The sequence below is a fragment of the Thalassophryne amazonica genome, chromosome 3 (assembly GCF_902500255.1).
Source record: "Thalassophryne amazonica chromosome 3, fThaAma1.1, whole genome shotgun sequence".
NCBI lineage: Eukaryota > Metazoa > Chordata > Actinopteri > Batrachoidiformes > Batrachoididae > Thalassophryne > Thalassophryne amazonica.
In genome coordinates, this window is record NC_047105.1 from 102,950,603 (window position 1) to 102,968,268 (window position 17,666).

Genomic DNA, 17,666 nt, shown 5'->3' on the forward strand with positions numbered 1-17,666 from the left:
TGGTATCTGCATTTTATAATGCGGTTGGTTGGGTGGGTTGGAGAGCAGCTGTAGGTGTGCAGAGCGTACAGCAGAGGCCACAGATCACAGCCTTGAGGGGAACCAGTGCTGGGTGTGAGTGTGGGGGAGTGGTGGGGGCCAAGTCTCACAGACTGTGGGCGACTTATCGGAAAGTTTTTAACCCAGTTACAGGTGGGGAGGGGATCTGTAATTTCAGCAGTTTGGTGATGAGAATGTCCATTATGATGGTGTTAAACACTGAGCTGTAGTCCACGAAGAGCATCCTCACGCAGCTCCATGTAAAGGTTTGTTAAAAAATGTCTGCAGAAGGGGACCTTCATGCAAAGAGTTTTGTACATGCTACAAGCCTGTACAGTACCTGGAGTTAAAAAAGGATGAGGAGGGATGACAAGAAAAACTTGTGTATTCATATGGAAAAGCTCTGCCTGATTGGCCGGTCAGGAGCATACCAGAAGACACGGCTGATAGTGGACTTGGTGTCTGTTTAAAGTGAAGCAGAGCATAGATGTGGTTTTAAAGGCATGCTGCTGTGAGCTAGCAGCCAGCACTGAAAAGAGTGGTACCTGTTAGCACCATCGGCTCAGCGCTTATAAAACGTACGAGTGATGGAGCATCGAATGATCTCTGTGACACTTGTGTTTCATTAATCAGATTCCAATCAATCAAAAATTGCCTTGATCTAGCCGCATGCTGATCTATGTCATTGGATCAGAACATCCTTAGTTCCTATTGTGAAATGTTTATGACCAGTACATAAACAATTATAAGGGTTAAAATGAGCTACATGCAAATTCTCCTCTGCTTATGTGATCTGTTGTTGGTTTCTCTGTTTACAGGTCTCAAAGAATGAGCCTCCTCAGAAGTTGTGTTTGGATACCAGCCCCCTGGAGTGGAGCGTTACTGATGTGGTTCGCTTTATCAGGACCACCGACTGTGCCCCTCTTGCACGGATCTTCCTGGATCAGGTAATAAAATACACAAACACCAAATTCAGTGTATTATAAAGTACGATTTCGCAATATTGTCCAAACACTGATGTGCAATTTTTTTTCCCTGTTTTATATATGCTTCAGTATGGATAAATACAGGAATTTTCACCACATGGCTTGAACAGCTCTATTTGCAAAGAAGGAATAATTGTAGAAAGACTAGGCTGATATAGTAGGGGAATGAATCTCCACAATTTTTTTTTTTAAAAAAGCAGAAAAGTTACTACTACGCAAGGCATTGTCAACAAAGTAACCTGTTTTTGGTCAACACCATCCTTACTGTATCCAGAATAATTCCAGACAGTTGATGTTGATTAATGTTACACATCACATCCCCAGGAACCTCCTCCATAATTTTTACTACTGACAGACACACACCAGAAAGCAGCAGATGTTTGCGACAGCTTGTACCTTAACGTAGAATCTGCATGTCAGTAATCTGCAACAAACTGTCAACAAAAACCCTTAAATTAAAGGAAATTCTGTCATAGCAGACATACCGGTACTTCTCTTGTAGACTAGTTATGGAACATGAGCATTGTGCTCCTATTTATGTTTTTAATTAAACAGCAAAACAGTGGATAACAATTGTGCTTCATTTGATCAGTTGGTAAAGTAATATAATATTCCAAAGTCACACTTTTTTAGATATTTGCAATTGAGAAATTTTGTTTGGTCAAATTCTGGCTGTTTTCCTTTGTGTCCCTCCCGGTCACTGTTGGACAGTATCGGGCTCTGTGTGGCTAAAGGCGATACATAACATTTATTCATCTTTGGTCTCACTCAGACATGCGGTGGTCCAGTTCAAAGTTATGCTCCATCTGCACTGGTCTAAAGACATGTTCTCCAAGATCAAACCAGATGGAGCATAACTTTGAACTGGACCACCGCATGTGATCGTTGCAAACAAACATCTGCTACACTTGTGCACGTTTTGGACCTGCCCCAAACTTTGTGGATATTGGCATTCCATTTTTGAGGCCTTTTCCAGTATTTGCGGAAAAACTGTGTACCCCTGTCCTCAGATTGCTTTGTTTGGGGTAGTATCCCCGAAATCTATTTTGAACAGAAACCAAGAAAAAAAGATTGCTTTTTGTTCTTTATTGGCTTGTAGATTAATTTTGTTCAAATGGAAGGACGCGTGCCCTCCAACATTTGTTCATTGGATGAAAGATGTAATGGCACATATACATCTGGAAAAGATAGGATATACACTTAAAGGTTCCTCCAGGAAATTCCATGATCAATGGCTGCCTTTTATTTTTTATTTTGACCGTGTCTGCTAACAATCTGATCTAAATTACTCAATTCTGTATTTTGTATGCAAATTCTTATATTGCAGTTTTGTACCACATGGAAATATGGTATGTTTCTTGAACCGGTATAGCATGGGGTGGAAAGGGAGGGAATTCTTTTTTCTTTGTACTGTTTTGTTTGTGTTTGTCATTTTCTAAACTTGCAAAAAAAAAAAAAAGACTGATTAAAAAAAGCAAAACAGTTGTAGGGAAACACATTTAATTTAATTTGGCAAACTTGACATTGCACATCCTGTGATGTCATTTTTGTGTGAGCGCACATCCCTAAGACTGTGCGCAAACAATATATCTTGCAGGCCTGTTATATACGAGGTCTGTTAGAAAAGTATCGGACCTTTTTATTTTTTCAAAAACCTGATGGATTTGAATCACGTGTGCTTGCATGAGCCAACCTTGAACCTTCTTGCGCATGCGTGATTTTTTTTTCACGCCTGTCAGTTGCGTCATTTGCTTGTAAACAGCCTTTGTGTGAGGATGGGTGTAGTCTCTCGTCGTTTTTTCTTTGCAAGGAAATGGCGGAACAACTGGAGCAGCGCGACTTCATCAAATTTTGCCAGAAACTGGGCGACAGCCAGGTGGAAACCATTCGGATTATTCAAACGGCCATCGGTGACAATCCTCTGGGCATCACACAGATTAAGGAGCGGTACAACTGGTTTAAAGACGTCCACACAATGGTGGAGAGCGAGCCGCGCTCCGGTCGGCATCAACACGCTGAAATGACCGGATCATTTCCAAAGTGAACGCTGTGGTGATGTGGGACCGTCGTGTGATTATCCGAGAAATTGCGGAAGAGGTGGACATCAGCACTTTTTCGGCACATTCCACTGTGAAAGAAGATTTTGCTATTAAGAGTGGCGGCAAAATTCATTGGCACGACGCTGATGGCGCAGCAACAGCGCCTCCGTGATGACGCCTCACAGGACATGTTGTGGCATGTCCACCTCGTCCACAATTTCTTGGATAGTCACACGACTGAAAAGCCGAAAGCCATCTGAATCTTCCGAATGGTGCAAGAGCTGGGCATGTCAGGGCATGTCCTGTGAGGCTTCATCACGGAGGCGCTGTTGCTGCGCCATCAGCGTTGTGCCGATGAATTTTGCTGCCACTCTTTTCATAGCAAAATCTTCTTTCACAGTGGAATGTGCTGAAAAAGTGCTGATATCCACTTCTTCCACAATTTCTCGGATAATCACACGACGGTCCCACATCTCCACAGCGTTCACTTTGGAAATGATCCGGTCGTTTCAGCGTGTTGATGCTGATCGGAGCGCGGCGCGCTCTCCACCGTTGTGCGGACGTCTTTAAACCGGTTGTACCGCTCCTTAATCTGTGTGATGCCCAGAGGGATCGTCACCGAAAGCCGTCTGAATAATCCGAATGGTTTCCACCTGGCTGTCGCCCAGTTTCTGGCAAAATTTGATGAAGTCGCGCTGCTCCAGTTGTTCCGCCATTTCCTTGCAAAGATAAAATGATGAGAGACTCCACCCATCCTCACACAAAGGCTGCTTACAAGCAAATGACGCAACCGACAGGCATGAAAAAAATCATGCATGCGCACGAAGGTTCAAGGTTGGCTCATGCAAGCACACGTGATTCAAATCCATCAGGTTTTTGAAAAAAATAAGAAGGTCCGATACTTTTCTAACAGACCTCGTACTGTCAAATTTACCTGTAATATTCCCATTTCAAAGTTTTGAATACCCCAGTTTCCCCAATATAGGGTGATGATATCTCTATAAGCCCATTTGATCAAATATTTGTGAATAAAATCTGATTTTGAGACCCTGTCTCTTCATGTGTGTGTGCTTTGCAGGAGATTGATGGACAAGCTCTGCTCCTGCTTAACCTTCCAACAGTACAAGAGTGTATGGACCTGAAGCTGGGGCCGGCCATCAAGCTGTGTCACCACATCGAGAGGGTCAAACTGGCATTTTATCAACAGTTTGCCACGTAGCTGCCGGAGAACTGACACAGACATTACGGCATTGTGTTATCTGTTTTAAACCTGTGAAAAACTGTTTTCATATTTTGTCATTTTCACTGATCTAACACTGGACATCTTTTGGACTCCTGTGCCCACAACCACAACTCGAATAAGCAGGGACAGGAGGCAGAGGAAGTGACTTTTACCCTTGCAAAATGAATGGTCAAAATGTAGGGAACTGCACATGTTTAAAATACTGAAATGTCAAACTGAAAAGAAAAAAAAAAAAATCCAACTAAACGGCAGTCGAGATTTGTACACAAAGGTGAATAACACTTTATAAAACATTCATAAAAATGTTAAAGAACCTTTTGAATCCAGAGCATTTTGACTAAAAAGTAAATGTTCAGTGTTTTATTTGTACGTTTTTGTCAGGAATGTGGTGGTTTTAAGACACAGGGTAGAGAGTCTGTTTGTGTTCAGCTAAATGCTTTTTAATTTATTTGTGGCTTTGAGTGCCTCAGATTATTTACTTCATGCTTTGTGAGAAGTAGATTGTTGTCTATTCTTGGCTTTCTGTCAGTCTTCTTAACTGCAAAATTGATGTTATTTTGTGAACATCAGATGTTTGTATTTGCTGATGAACAACTGAAGTCAGAAACTTGTTTTTAACCTCCTTATTGTGTTGATGCTTATGTGAAAGAAATCTGTTCTTCACGACATGCAATTATCTTCACGATGTGTGTGGTGCAAATGATGGTTCATGCTGTATATGATAGTCAGCTTTGTTCCTTAAAATATCAATTTTATTGGAGAGTCCCAAATTTGCAGTAACAATGGGTTTGGACTTCCGGTTACAGATTTGTGCCACTCTTCACAGTTTTAAAGAATCAAGTAAACAAATTAATTCATGTACACATTTGAAAGCAACTATGCATGTTGTCAAGTGGATTTGATTTCAGCCTACATGTTGGAACTGTCACTGGTTTGTTATTCATGCAGTAAATCTGCAATGCCAAGTTGCACTGTACTGACACATCCTTAAACGGTTTGAAATAGCCAATCAAATACAAAAATTTAAACATCTCTTGTTCACAAAGGCCCCTAAATGTTCTCCACATTTTAAGACATGATGCCGCCTACTCAGGGTCACTCCAGCAGATCTGGTACGGCTCTGCATGTTGACTTGGTGCAAGTTTTTTGCTGGATGTCAGTTCTAGCAACTCCGGATGTATAAGAAGAATGAGGCACGAATAGCCTTGAATCGGGAACCGTTGCATTGGGAGGCAAGCGCATTAACATCTTTAAACTTTCATTTGTCTGAATTTATACATGCCGCAATGCGCAAAACTAGCAAGTAGCCTTCAACACAGAATCCCTCATCTATTCATTTTGAGAAATGGGGGAGGGATATAAAAGATGTTCATGATCAGCAGTAAAACATTCAAAGTGTAGTGAAGTTCTCTGTCTTAGCACCACAGCTGTCCTTAAATAGTTCTACAATTTTCTTAAATGTGACAGCACATTCAAATACGTATGAGATATGATAGCTCGTATGCATAAACTTCCATGTAGAAGTGAAGCTGTCTGTTTTATCTTTCATTAGCAAAGACTTTTTGCAGTGGAAAACTTTCATGGGTGGAAATCACTTAAAACACAGTATGAGTGTATTGTGCACAAATGTTATTAGAAACTCTGCAAAGAATAGCAATTACAAGTTTCTTGGATACTAATAGCAAGCTTCTTATTTTTTTTTAATTGCTGATGAGGGCACTCAAAGTGCACACCTCTGTCAAGGTCCAACAGTCATTTGTTTACTTTTTTTATTCACTTATTGTGAGAGGGTTATTCCTTTGCTTTTCCAACATTTTTAGAACCTGATTGCTGACCTTTGTTCCTGATTTTGGACTGATTTACGATTTCTTGTTTCCGTTTGCTGATCTTAAGCAGTGATCCGTAGGCTGACCTTTGAATTCAGTTGCTGATCTTTGATTCAGATTACTCATCTGTGATCCTGCCGACTGACCTTTGAATTTGGCATTCCATGTTTGATTTGCTGTGACAGACTGGCGTCCTGTCCTGGGTGTACCCTGCCTCACGCCCTATGACTGCTGGGATAGGCTCCAGCTCCCCGCTACCCTTGATTGGACTAAGCAGTAGAAGATGGATGGATGGATGTTTGATTTGTAGTCTTTGAACCTGCTGGCCGATCTTTGAACATTAAGGAAGTTGTCTTTTTTGCTGTCTGTCTTATGTTGATTATAATTGCAATCTCATAGACTCGGGATCAAAGACCAAAAGAAAATCCACCCCTTGAGCTGCATTTTCACCAAAATAAGTAACTTTTTTTAAATGTAAAATTTAACCTTTCCACCAAATTTCATTGAAATATTTTCCTGTCCTTTTGATATCTTCTGTTGATGAACAGAATAATGGCTATGAGATGAATGAACCCAATATGATTTATCTGACTGAGTTGTGGTCCTGTCTCAAGCAACTTGATTTCAGTGTTGGCACCAGACACATGTCAGTTTTGCAAACACTACCCAGCTAGATAGAGGTATATCACATGTAGAAGAGGTCGATGTGTCAGCTGATGACCTTATTTTTGGTAGGTTCAGACTTCAGTGTGATTACCGGAGCAACGATTCTGCAATGCAAGCACAAATAAAACCATTTACTTTATGGTGGTATGCAAATGTAATGGTCCACGTCATGACTGTGAATATTGTAAATATCTCTTATTGCAACAGGGTGACTTGAAATTCTATGTAAGCAATGTAAATTCCTTAAGAGTATATTTGCACAAAATAATAGTCCTTAACATTGTCAGGTAGGACACAATTCTACATAATTTGGAGCAAGCTACAACTGTTTTATCCATTACTCTTGATTTTTTTTTTTTTTTGAGCACGCTTAAATAATATTAACTTAATGGAAATTATAATGTGAAGTTTTCAGATTTCAAAGTGCTTTTTGTAATGTTACCTTTCTGCCAGTTGTAGTGTGATTGTACTGTGCTTTGATTTTTGTGGTTATTTGTTTACTTCTTTTCCTCATGTTCAAAGCAATGGAGCATTTTTTCATGTACAACAATTATAAGCGCGAATTAAACAGAATATTGCTACTAAAATTGGAGTAAATGAATTTTGTGTGGACTTCATTTCCCAGGATGCATTGCTACGCCGGTCACGTGAACGTGCGTCTGTCAACATGAGTGGGTGCCGCTGTGCAGGCAAGAATCGGCAGCTTTGCGTTTGTTTACCGCTTCGGGACCACTGACTTGCGCTTTAAGCGTTACTTTCACGGCGAAAGGTGCATATGAGCAGTTTGTGAGACGGTTAGAAAATAAAAAGGAAAAACTGTCAGACTTCTTATTTTTCCCCGGCGGTCACCGGTCAAGCTCGTTAGCATAGGAACAAACCGGAGTAGCTTGTTAAGCTAACAACAGCGTCCATCCGCTGAGCTTCACAGACTCGGTAACATTTTTGTTTAACCGACCTTTATCACTTATTTTATCACAACTTTGTACACTGGGATTGTATCTGTAGAAAGAGTCTTGTGTACAGGCTAAAAATGTACTTGATAGCCCTAGTACGTGTACGTGAATGAGATTGTAAGTGGGGACAGGGTAGGGGTTTGCACTGACGACTATCTCCGTGTATGGAGAATGAATACACCGAGATGTCTCCATCTTTCACTGAACATTGTGCTGCTCACCATAGTCATTACTAGCTGACCGGTAGCTGCCACAGAAGACACACACCGTCAGATTGTGCGTGCGGGAAGCTTTGTGTGCCATGTCTGTAAACGGGGTGCTTTCTCAGCCTGGAGACGTGGCTCCTCCAGGTCTAGCAGGAGCAGGGCCTCCTGCTGTGCCCTTCACCAACACGTCGCTGTCCTCCGGCCCGACGCCCGCACAGGATAACCGGGGTTGTGAGAACGGCGCGTTAATGGACTCGTTTGGGATCTTTCTGCAGGGATTACTAGCTGTGATGGCTTTCAGCACGCTGATGTGTGAGTATAACAAGAAGCTGGCCGGCTGTCAAATTTTTAACCCCCTGCCTCCAACCTACAGGAAAAGGAAAAAAAATAGTTGACGTAGTCCAGTAGCATCATTTCGGTAATCAAATGCAGTACTGATCACAGCTGCAAAACCAGAACAGTACAGACCAGAACAATGCTTAGGGGCTGACATTCCTTCAGGATGAAACTCGGCAGAGCCTCATCCAGCATCTGCTTCCTGGAAGCTTGATGGTTAAAAATGAGGTACATAATAAATTGTGTTGAATATTATGAATAATAATGCCACCAGCACAAGCCTAGCGGAGGAGCTAAATCGGTTCTTTGCAAGGTTTGAAGTTAGTGAGGAAGAGAGTGTCCCCATGCTTCCACCCGCTGACAATCTGGCCCTCACTGTGAGCACGGAAGAGGTCAGGAGGGTGCTCCGGGGTGTTAACCCGTTGAAAGCTGCTGGTCCCGATGGTGTCCGGGGGAGAGTATTGAGGGGCTGTGCAGACCATTTTTAACCTCTCGCTGGCTGCCTGCACAGTCCCGAGCTGCCTAAAATCTGCCACTATCGTGCCCATCCCCAAGAGACAGTCGGTCAGCAGTCTGAATGATTACAGACCTGTGGCTCTCACTTCAACTGTGATGAAGTGCTTTGAGAGGCTGGTGCTGAGGCACATAAAATCCTTACTACCTCCCAGCCTTGAGAGCATTTAGCACAGCATTTAGAGCCAACAGGTCCACAGGTGATGCCATCAACACAGCCCTCCACACAGTGTGTCAACATCTTGAACAGTCTGGCAATTATGCGAGGATGTTGTTCGTGGACTTCAGTTCTGCTTTTAACACACTTGTTCCAAGCAGACTGATGTTCAAACTGTGCAGTCTGGGCATTGGCGAGCACACCTGCAGATGGATCAGAGACTTTCTCACCAACCACCTGCAGTCAGTCAGGATGGGGTCCACCACTCCTCAGTGCTGACAGTGACCACTTGGGCCCCTCAGGGCTGTGTGCTCAGCCCCATGCTGTACACTTTGTACACCCATGACTGTGCACCAACCCACAGCAGCAACATCTTTGTCAAATTTGCGGATGACACTACTGTGGTTGGGCTGATTCACAACAATGATGAGATGGCCTACAGAGAGGAGGTCCTGAACCTCACTACTTGGTGCTCCCTAAATAACCTGGCACTTAACTCCTCAAAGACAAAGGAGTTGGTGCTAGATTTTAGGCGGAAGAGGGAGGACCCCACCCTTCTCATTCAGGGAGACACCGCAGACACCGTTGCATTTAGTTTTTATAAAGGTGAATGCAATGAATAGCACAGACTTCTATTTATATTTATATACACCTACTGGCTCCCTTGTAAATACAGTACATGTATATATTCTTATTTGTCTTTTTTTATATTTACTTTTACACCTTTGCACTACGGGAGTTGTCTTTTAATTTGTTGTACCTTGTGTATAATGACAATAAAAAGCATTCTGTTCTAAATTAATAGGAATCAATTATCAGTAAATTAACTGTGAGTAAGTTGTAGAATGGCTGTATACCTGAGTTCATCCTGGGTGTATCTGGGACTTCATTCTCTTGCTTTGATCTTAAATATGATCAATCTATCTTTATTAGTTGGCTATGTACCACAGGCTTTTAAGGTGGCAGTAATTAAACCATTACTTAAAAAGCCATCACTTGACCCAGCTATCTTAGCTAATTATAGGCCAATCTCCAACCTTCCTTTTCTCTCAAAAATTCTTGAAAGGGTAGTTGTAAAACAGCTAACCGATCATCTGCAGAGGAATGGTCTATTTGAAGAGTTTCAGTCAGGTTTTAGAATTCATCATAGTACAGAAACAGCATTAGTGAAGGTTACAAATGATCTTCTTATGGCCTCAGACAGTGGACTCATCTCTGTGCTTGTCCTGTTAGACCTCAGTGCTGCTTTTGATACTGTTGACCATAAAATTTTATTACAGAGATTAGAGCATGCCCTAGGTATTAAAGGCACTGCACTGCAGTGGTTTGAATCATATTTATCTAATAGATTACAATTTGTTCATGTAAATGGGGAATCTTCTTCACAGACTAAGGTTAATTATGGAGTTCCACAAGGTTCTGTGCTAGGACCAATTTTATTCACTTTATACATGCTTCCCTTAGGCAGTATTATTAGAATGCGTTGCTTAAATTTTCATTGTTACGCAGATGATACCCAGCTTTATCTATCCATGAAGTCAGAGGACACACACCAATTAGTTAAACTGCAGGAATGTCTTACAGACATAAAGACATGGATGACCTCTAATTTCCTGCTTTTAAATTCAGATAAAACTGAAGTTATTGTACTTGGCCCCACAAATCTTAGAAACATGGTGTCAAACCAGATCCTTACTCTGGATGGCATTACCCTGACCTCTAGTAATACTGTGAGAAATCTTGGAGTCATTTTTGATCACGATATGTCCTTCAGTGCGCATATTAAGCAAATATGTAGGACTGCTTTTTTGCATTTGCGCAATATCTCTAAAATTAGAAAGATCTTGTCTCAGAGTGATGCTGAAAAACTAATTCATGCATTTATTTCCTCTAGGCTGGACTATTGTAATTCATTATTATCAGGTTGTCCTAAAAGTTCCCTGAAAAGCCTTCAGTTAGTTCAAAATGCTGCAGCTAGAGTACTGGTAAGTGAGTAAGGAGAGAGCATATTTCACCCATATTGGCCTCTCTTCATTGGCTTCCTGTTAATTCTAGAATAGAATTTAAAATTCTTCTTCTTACTTATAAGGTTTTGAATAATCAGGTCCCATCTTATCTTAGGGACCTCATAGTACCATATCACCCCAATAGAGCGCTTCGCTCTCAGACTGCAGGCTTACTTGTAGTTCCTAGGGTTTTTAAGAGTAGAATGGGAGGCAGAGCCTTCAGCTTTCAGGCTCCTCTCCTGTGGAACCAGCTCCCAATTTGGATCAGGGAGACAGACACCCTCTCTACTTTTAAGATTAGGCTTAAAACTTTCCTTTTTGCTAAAGCTTATAGTTAGGGCTGGATCAGGTGACCCTGAACCATCCCTTAGTTATGCTGTTAGTTAATGTTAATGTTAGTTAATCATTAGCGATTGATCTCTGCTCTCTTCCACAGCATGTCTTTTTCCTGATTCTCTCCCCTCAGTCCCAGCCAGTCCCAGCAGAAGACTGCCCCTCCCTGAGCCTGGTTCTGCTGGAGGTTTCTTCCTGTTAAAAGGGAGTTTTTCCTTCCCACTGTCGCCAAGTGCTTGCTCACAGGGGGTCGTTTTGACCGTTGGGGTTTTTGTGTAATTATTGTATGGCTTTTGCCTTATAATATAAAGCGCCTTGGGGCAACTGTTTGTTGTGATTTGGCGCTATATAAATAAAATTGATTTGATTTGATTTGCCTGGCCCTATAATGTCTCAGCATTGAGAAAGTGCTCTTGTTTAGATTAAAATAATATGAATAGTAAATTAAGAGTCACTTTGAATTGATTTTAAATTCAGATAGATCAAGTGGAAACTCTGAGAGGAGCTGGATGAAACAAGGAAATTAAAACATACCTTATTTTCCGATATGACATCAAAATGATCCCACACGGCGGAAACGTTCGTTTCTGTTTGCTGCTGCTCCATGACGTTTGGTGAATTTGATGATACACCGGAAAAGATCCAAGATTCTTTTGGCAGATGCATCTCGTTGACAGATTCGCTTCCTTATAAACACAGTTTGTCCACTTTGGCGCGTGAGTGTCAGTTCGAAACAGTTCCTGTATCGGTCACGTGACTTTTGCAAAACGATACACGCACCGACACGGGGTTTTGCTGTATGAGCTCGACGCATGCGCCGATGCATCGGTGTTGCTGGACCCATCACAAATATATATATATATATATATATATATATATATATATATACACACAGTATTTTTTACACAGTGATCCTTTATTGACTGAGTTTCATTCAAGAAGTCAGTGGTGTGTGTGTGTGTGCGTGCGTGCGTGCGTGCGCACATCTCTGTGTGTGAGTGGTGTGTGTAAGTGTCGTCAGTGTCCTCGGATGACACAGGCAGGAAATATACACTTGTTTATCAATCAAATGTCACGGACAAAGTGACAAGAATAACCAAAACCATTAACTTATGGAAGGAAATCTTGTCTCCCTTGTTCTTCTGTTTGTGGCTTTGCTAACATGCGCAGCTTTCCGACATTCCAACTGTTTCTTGAAGAGACTAATAGAACGTCAATGAGAGAGCTCAGTAAACTGCTCCCGTCCCCAGCAGAGGGGACCCCAACCAGTGACGTCAACCGGAAGTGCCCTCCACTGACTTCAGCTAATGGCGATTTACATGTCAATTTAGCGGAACATTTTAGTCAAATAATATTATGTACACTGCGCTCAAACATTCTGCAAGTGTATGAATAACAGTTTTTTTTTTTTTTTTTTTTTTTACCAAGGAATGCACAAACAAATTCTTCAAAAGCATTTCTGTTCTCCTTTAAAGTGCTCATTAGTTGTGCTTGTTGAGCTCACTGCATACTCTCCTCCTTACCTGCTCTACTCTTAATTTTGGCTGCTCCTGTTTTGCTCAGGGTTGCCACAGCCAATACATTTATGTTTGGCACATGTTTTACAAATGATGCTCCTCTGGCTGTATAAGACATTGAAGGATGTGTGGAATTTGAATTCTGGAACTTTTTTTTGTAAGGAAAGAATGCTACAACTGCACCAGAGAGTTACATTTTAGGATACTTGGTGCTCAATTTTTCAAACTTTCCTATTGACCAAAAACAAAATGGTGCTTAAAGTGGAAACTGTTGACAAGAGGACAGATGAATAATTACAACTTCATGCAAAGACATTCCTGTCACTTAACATATTAGTAACAGGCAAGTCAATATAATAATTAGATAACAGACAAATAAAACCTTTAAGTACTTCAAATAATGTGGTTTGATGATGTCAAAAAAATAAAATATGTTGCCAAAGTTGCTGGATATCTATTGGGAGAGATGAAAACTGTGCATGGCAGGTAATCTCCAGGAGCAAGGATTGATTATTATTGGTTTGAAACAGATAATCAGATAACTGAAAAGTTATCTTTGATAAAGATAAAACGATAAACCACCCAAAAATGTATCAGAAGTTACAGATAACGGATAAATTACAGTATTGTCTCTGGTACATTTGCAACTACTAACAAACTGAATTTGAGTTTTAACACCACAATCGCTTCTGGTAGCATCAAAAGCGACAACAGACCCAAACATTGAGCCCGCACTTCTGTCTTTAAACATCTTGCCCCCTGCTGGAAGCTCTTGTTTACTACATGGCTTCCACCACAGAAGCAAGCTGAGAGCGGCCGCAAAGCCCAGCTCTCGACCCACTCACAACGCTCCGGTTAGGCGGAGGTCTTGGAAAATAAAGCCATGCTGACTTATGGTTTGGTGTATAAATACAATGAATACTGATAGAATAACTCCATTAATGTCAATTCTGTCATTTGTACAAAGTTAAAATATAACATATGTCTTTTAATGTTGAATAATGCACTAATTCTGAAGGTTTGTAAAAAAATGCAGACAGATTGCAAAGGATTCTGGGTAAAATGTGCCTCTTCTGCTAAACACTGATTGGTTGAGTTATTCATTATGTAAACCAACACGTTAATGTGACGTGTGTCGTGTGTTGTTGTTTACAGATAAATGTACTTTTGTAAAATATTCCATTTTTTTAAAATTTGTAAAAACAGGTACTTTTACGGAGCCCTGGAAGTGTCATCGCAAAATGCTTTGCATGTGGAGAGAATGTGCACTCATTTTATTATGTTGTGCACACGTTTTATTACAGTAGTGTTCAGAATAACAGTAGTGCTATGTGACTAAAAAGATTAATACAGGCTTTGAGTATATTTCTTATTGTTACATGGGAAACAAGGTACCAGTAGATTCTCACAAATCCAACAAGACCAAGCATTTATGATATGCACACTCTTAAGGCTATGAAACTGGGCTATTAGTAAAAAAAAAAAAGTAGAAAAGGGGGTGTTCACAATAATAGTAGCATCTGCTGTTGACTCTACAAACTCAGAACTATTATGTTCAAAGTGCTTTTTTAGCAATCCTGTGAATCACTAAACTAGTATTTAGTTGTATAACCACAGTTTTTCATGATTTCTTCACATCTGCGAGACATTAATTTTGATGGTTTGGAACCAAGATTTTGCTTGTTTACTAGAGTGCTTGGAGTCATTGTCTTTTTGAAACACCCATTTCAAGGGCATGTCCTCTTCAGCATAAGGCAACATGACCTCTTCAAGTATTTTGACATATCCAAACTGATCCATGATACCTGGTATGCGATATATAGGCCCAGCACCGTAGTAGGAGAAACATGCCCATATCATGATGCTTGCACCACCATGCTTCACTGTCTTCACTGTGAACTGTGGCTTGAATTCAGAGTTTGGGGGTCGTCTCACGAACTGTCTGCGGCCCTTGGACCCAAAAAGAACAATTTTACTCTCATCAGTCCACAAAATATTCCTCCATTTCTCTTTAGGCCAGTTCATGTGTTCTTTGGCAAATTGTAACCTCTTCTGCACGTCTTTAATTTAACAGAAGGACTTTGCGGGGAATTCTTGCAAATAAATTAGCTTCACACAGGCGTCTTCTAACTGTCACATCACTTACAGGTAACTCCAGACTGTCTTTGATCATCCTGGAGCTGATCAATGGATGAGCCTTTGCCATTCTGGTTATTATTCTATCTATTTTGATGGTTGTTTTCTGTTTTCTTCCACGCGTCTTTTTTTTTTTTTGTCTATTTTAAAGCATTGGAGATCATTGTAGATGAACAGCCTATAATTTTTTGCACCTGCATACAAGTTTTCCCCTCTCCAATAAACTTTTTAATCAAACTACGCTCTTCTTCTGAACAATGTCTTGAACGTCCCATTTTTCTCAGGCTTTCAAAGAGAAAAGCAAGTTCAACAGGTGCTGGCTTCATCCTTACATAGGGGACACCTGATTCACACCTGTTTGTTCCACAAAATTGATGAACTCACTGACAGAATGCCACACTACTATTATTGTGAACACCCCCTTTTCTACTTTTTTTTACTAATAGCCCAATTTCATAGCTTTAACAGTGTGCATATCATGAATGCTTGGTCTTGTTGGATTTGTGAGAATCTACTGAATCTACTGGTACCTTGTTTCCCATGTAACAATAAGAAATATACTCAGAACTTGGATTAATCTTTTTAGTCACATAGTACTACTATTATTCTGAAGACTACTGTATATTGTGCACACGTTTTATTATATTGTAAAACGTGCACTCGCCGTGCTGCGAGATCTCGGTAACATTGAGAACTGCATTGAGACGCTCTGATCACGCTGCACTTTAACTGCTGCACACAGACAACACCGTTAACATCGCAACACAAAACTATTTTTATAGTGTGCCTAAAACTCTTGTGAATATATTCTCGTCTTTTTAGACGTTATTGCATTTATTTTACGTAAACATGTGAGAATCACAGGCTGTCTCTCCATTATTTTCAGTGGGAGCTGCTGTGAGCTGCGCTCGCTTCCTGATCATGTCGTTCTGGGGGAAGTGAAGTTTGCTCTTTAACGTCTTGATTATTGTTCTTTACAACACTGTTTGTCCTCTTTGTTCGAGACTAATATATATGTAATATGTCTGAAATTCATTTTGCGTTTATTAAATTCAATGCAGATTAAATGTAACAGACACGGATTATTTGTTATAATTGTTTTAGCAAGTTTTCAGGGTATCATGAAGCAGTCTCTTATTAACGTGACAAAAAGCATAAAGAAATTACATTTTTGTAGTATAATATTCATTTACAACTGTCATCGTGTTGATTCTCTATCAGTGATTCTCAATCAGGGTGCCGTGATCGATCGTCAGGGGTGCCGTGGGCAATTATCAAATATCACCATTATCAGGTGTATGTGCTGTAATAGTGTGGCAGATGATGTAATGCTCTTTTATTCCAGTAGATGGTAGCAAAGCGCTGTACTATAGTATAATAGACGTACTTGCGCACATAGTGTTGTGCGTCTCCATGGTTACGGGTTGCTGACTACAGCGTGAATCTCAGCTGCTCACAGAGCATGACTCCGCTGGGGAAGGAGAAACCGCGTTGGCTGTGGAGGTGTGCGCGGAAGGCGGCCTGACCTCCGTTGATGTCAGCGTGGTCAGACTTGGGCCTTCTCGCTCACAACTGGGTTCGCTGAAGGCAGCCTCTGCGCTCCGTGAATATTAGAGTGGCAGATTATTGTGAATAAAAGTGTCGACACATCTAAAAAAAAAAAACTCTTGAGATTAGGGCTGTCACAATTATTACAATATTCGTCAATCGCGATTATTTTTCATATTCGCGATTACCGTGAATTATTTATTTTATCCACAAAGCATAAAATGACTCAGAATCTGACGTCATTGTGCTGCAGCCTCGCTCTCGTCTTAAGGCGGGACAATAACATGGAGGCTGAAGAACGATCCGTCCTGCCGTTTGGAAGACGGCCGATTAAAACAGTGGCCGTCTTCTTCAAAAGCCGTCTAAAATGCGGAGCTGTCGGTGTGTGTGTGTGCGCGCGCGTGCGGAGTCAACAGGCTGCAGGCTGGGAGGGAGGAGGTGCGTGAGGGAGATTCCTGAATGGAAGCGCGACTCGTTACAGTCTGAGAACCATCAGTGCGCAGCGAGCGCGGAGCAGAGAGGATTTTAACCCGAGTGAACAAGTTTAAAAAAAAAAAAAAAAAACCCAAAACGTGAAGCTGCTTTTACTTCTCTCTGAACTTTCTCTAAAGGTGTGTGATTCTGCCGTTACCGTCCTGTTCACACCATGTGCGCGTCGTATGCTGAATTTATGAGATCATGAGATGAAATAAACGGTCAAATAGCTTTAAAAACATATTTAAAAAATGACAATATATGAATGAACTGAGCCACAAAAAAAAAAAAAAAAACCCCTGACATGGAGAAGCTGTGGTGATGTTCAGATGCACAGATCACAAAAAGCAGGTGAGAACTCTGAACTTTAACAGCTGTTACTTTCCAGAGGTATTTATTTGTTCAATATGGGCTTAATGCAGTATTTAAGCACAAAACGTGACTGATGAGGAGAAACAATTTCAGAAATGCAACAGAAACAACCACAATTCAGAAAAAGTTGGGACTGTATGTAAAATGAAGATAAAAAAAAATGTTGCACCATTCCCAGTTTCTCCACTCACAGAAGCCAACCGTTCTTCCAGAGTTGTGTAATTATACTACAGTAGTAGAATATAAAGAAGGGGGAAAAAAAGAAAAAAAAATAGACAATATATTCTTCAATCGCAATTATTTGTCTGACAATTAA

At 40.8% G+C, this 17,666-nt stretch overlaps 2 protein-coding genes across 4 annotated transcripts in view; both read left to right on the forward strand.

Moving 5' to 3' along the window:
- Positions 1-5,996, forward strand: part of sfmbt1 (Scm like with four mbt domains 1) — a 63,461-nt gene extending 57,465 nt beyond the window's left edge. For all 3 annotated transcript variants that reach the window (XM_034167186.1, XM_034167185.1, XM_034167187.1), the window contains exons 21-22: positions 858-986; positions 4,143-5,996. In XM_034167186.1, the coding sequence (XP_034023077.1) occupies positions 858-986; positions 4,143-4,283 (270 nt within the window). In that variant the 3' untranslated portion in view covers positions 4,284-5,996. The remainder of the gene's footprint in view (positions 1-857; positions 987-4,142) is intronic.
- A 459-nt stretch (positions 5,997-6,455) lies between these two features.
- Positions 6,456-17,666, forward strand: part of stimate (STIM activating enhance) — a 64,094-nt gene continuing 52,883 nt past the window's right edge. Inside the window, exon 1 of the mRNA XM_034167189.1 lies at positions 6,456-8,270. Coding sequence (XP_034023080.1) covers positions 8,054-8,270 — 217 coding nt within the window. The 5' untranslated portion in view covers positions 6,456-8,053. The remainder of the gene's footprint in view (positions 8,271-17,666) is intronic.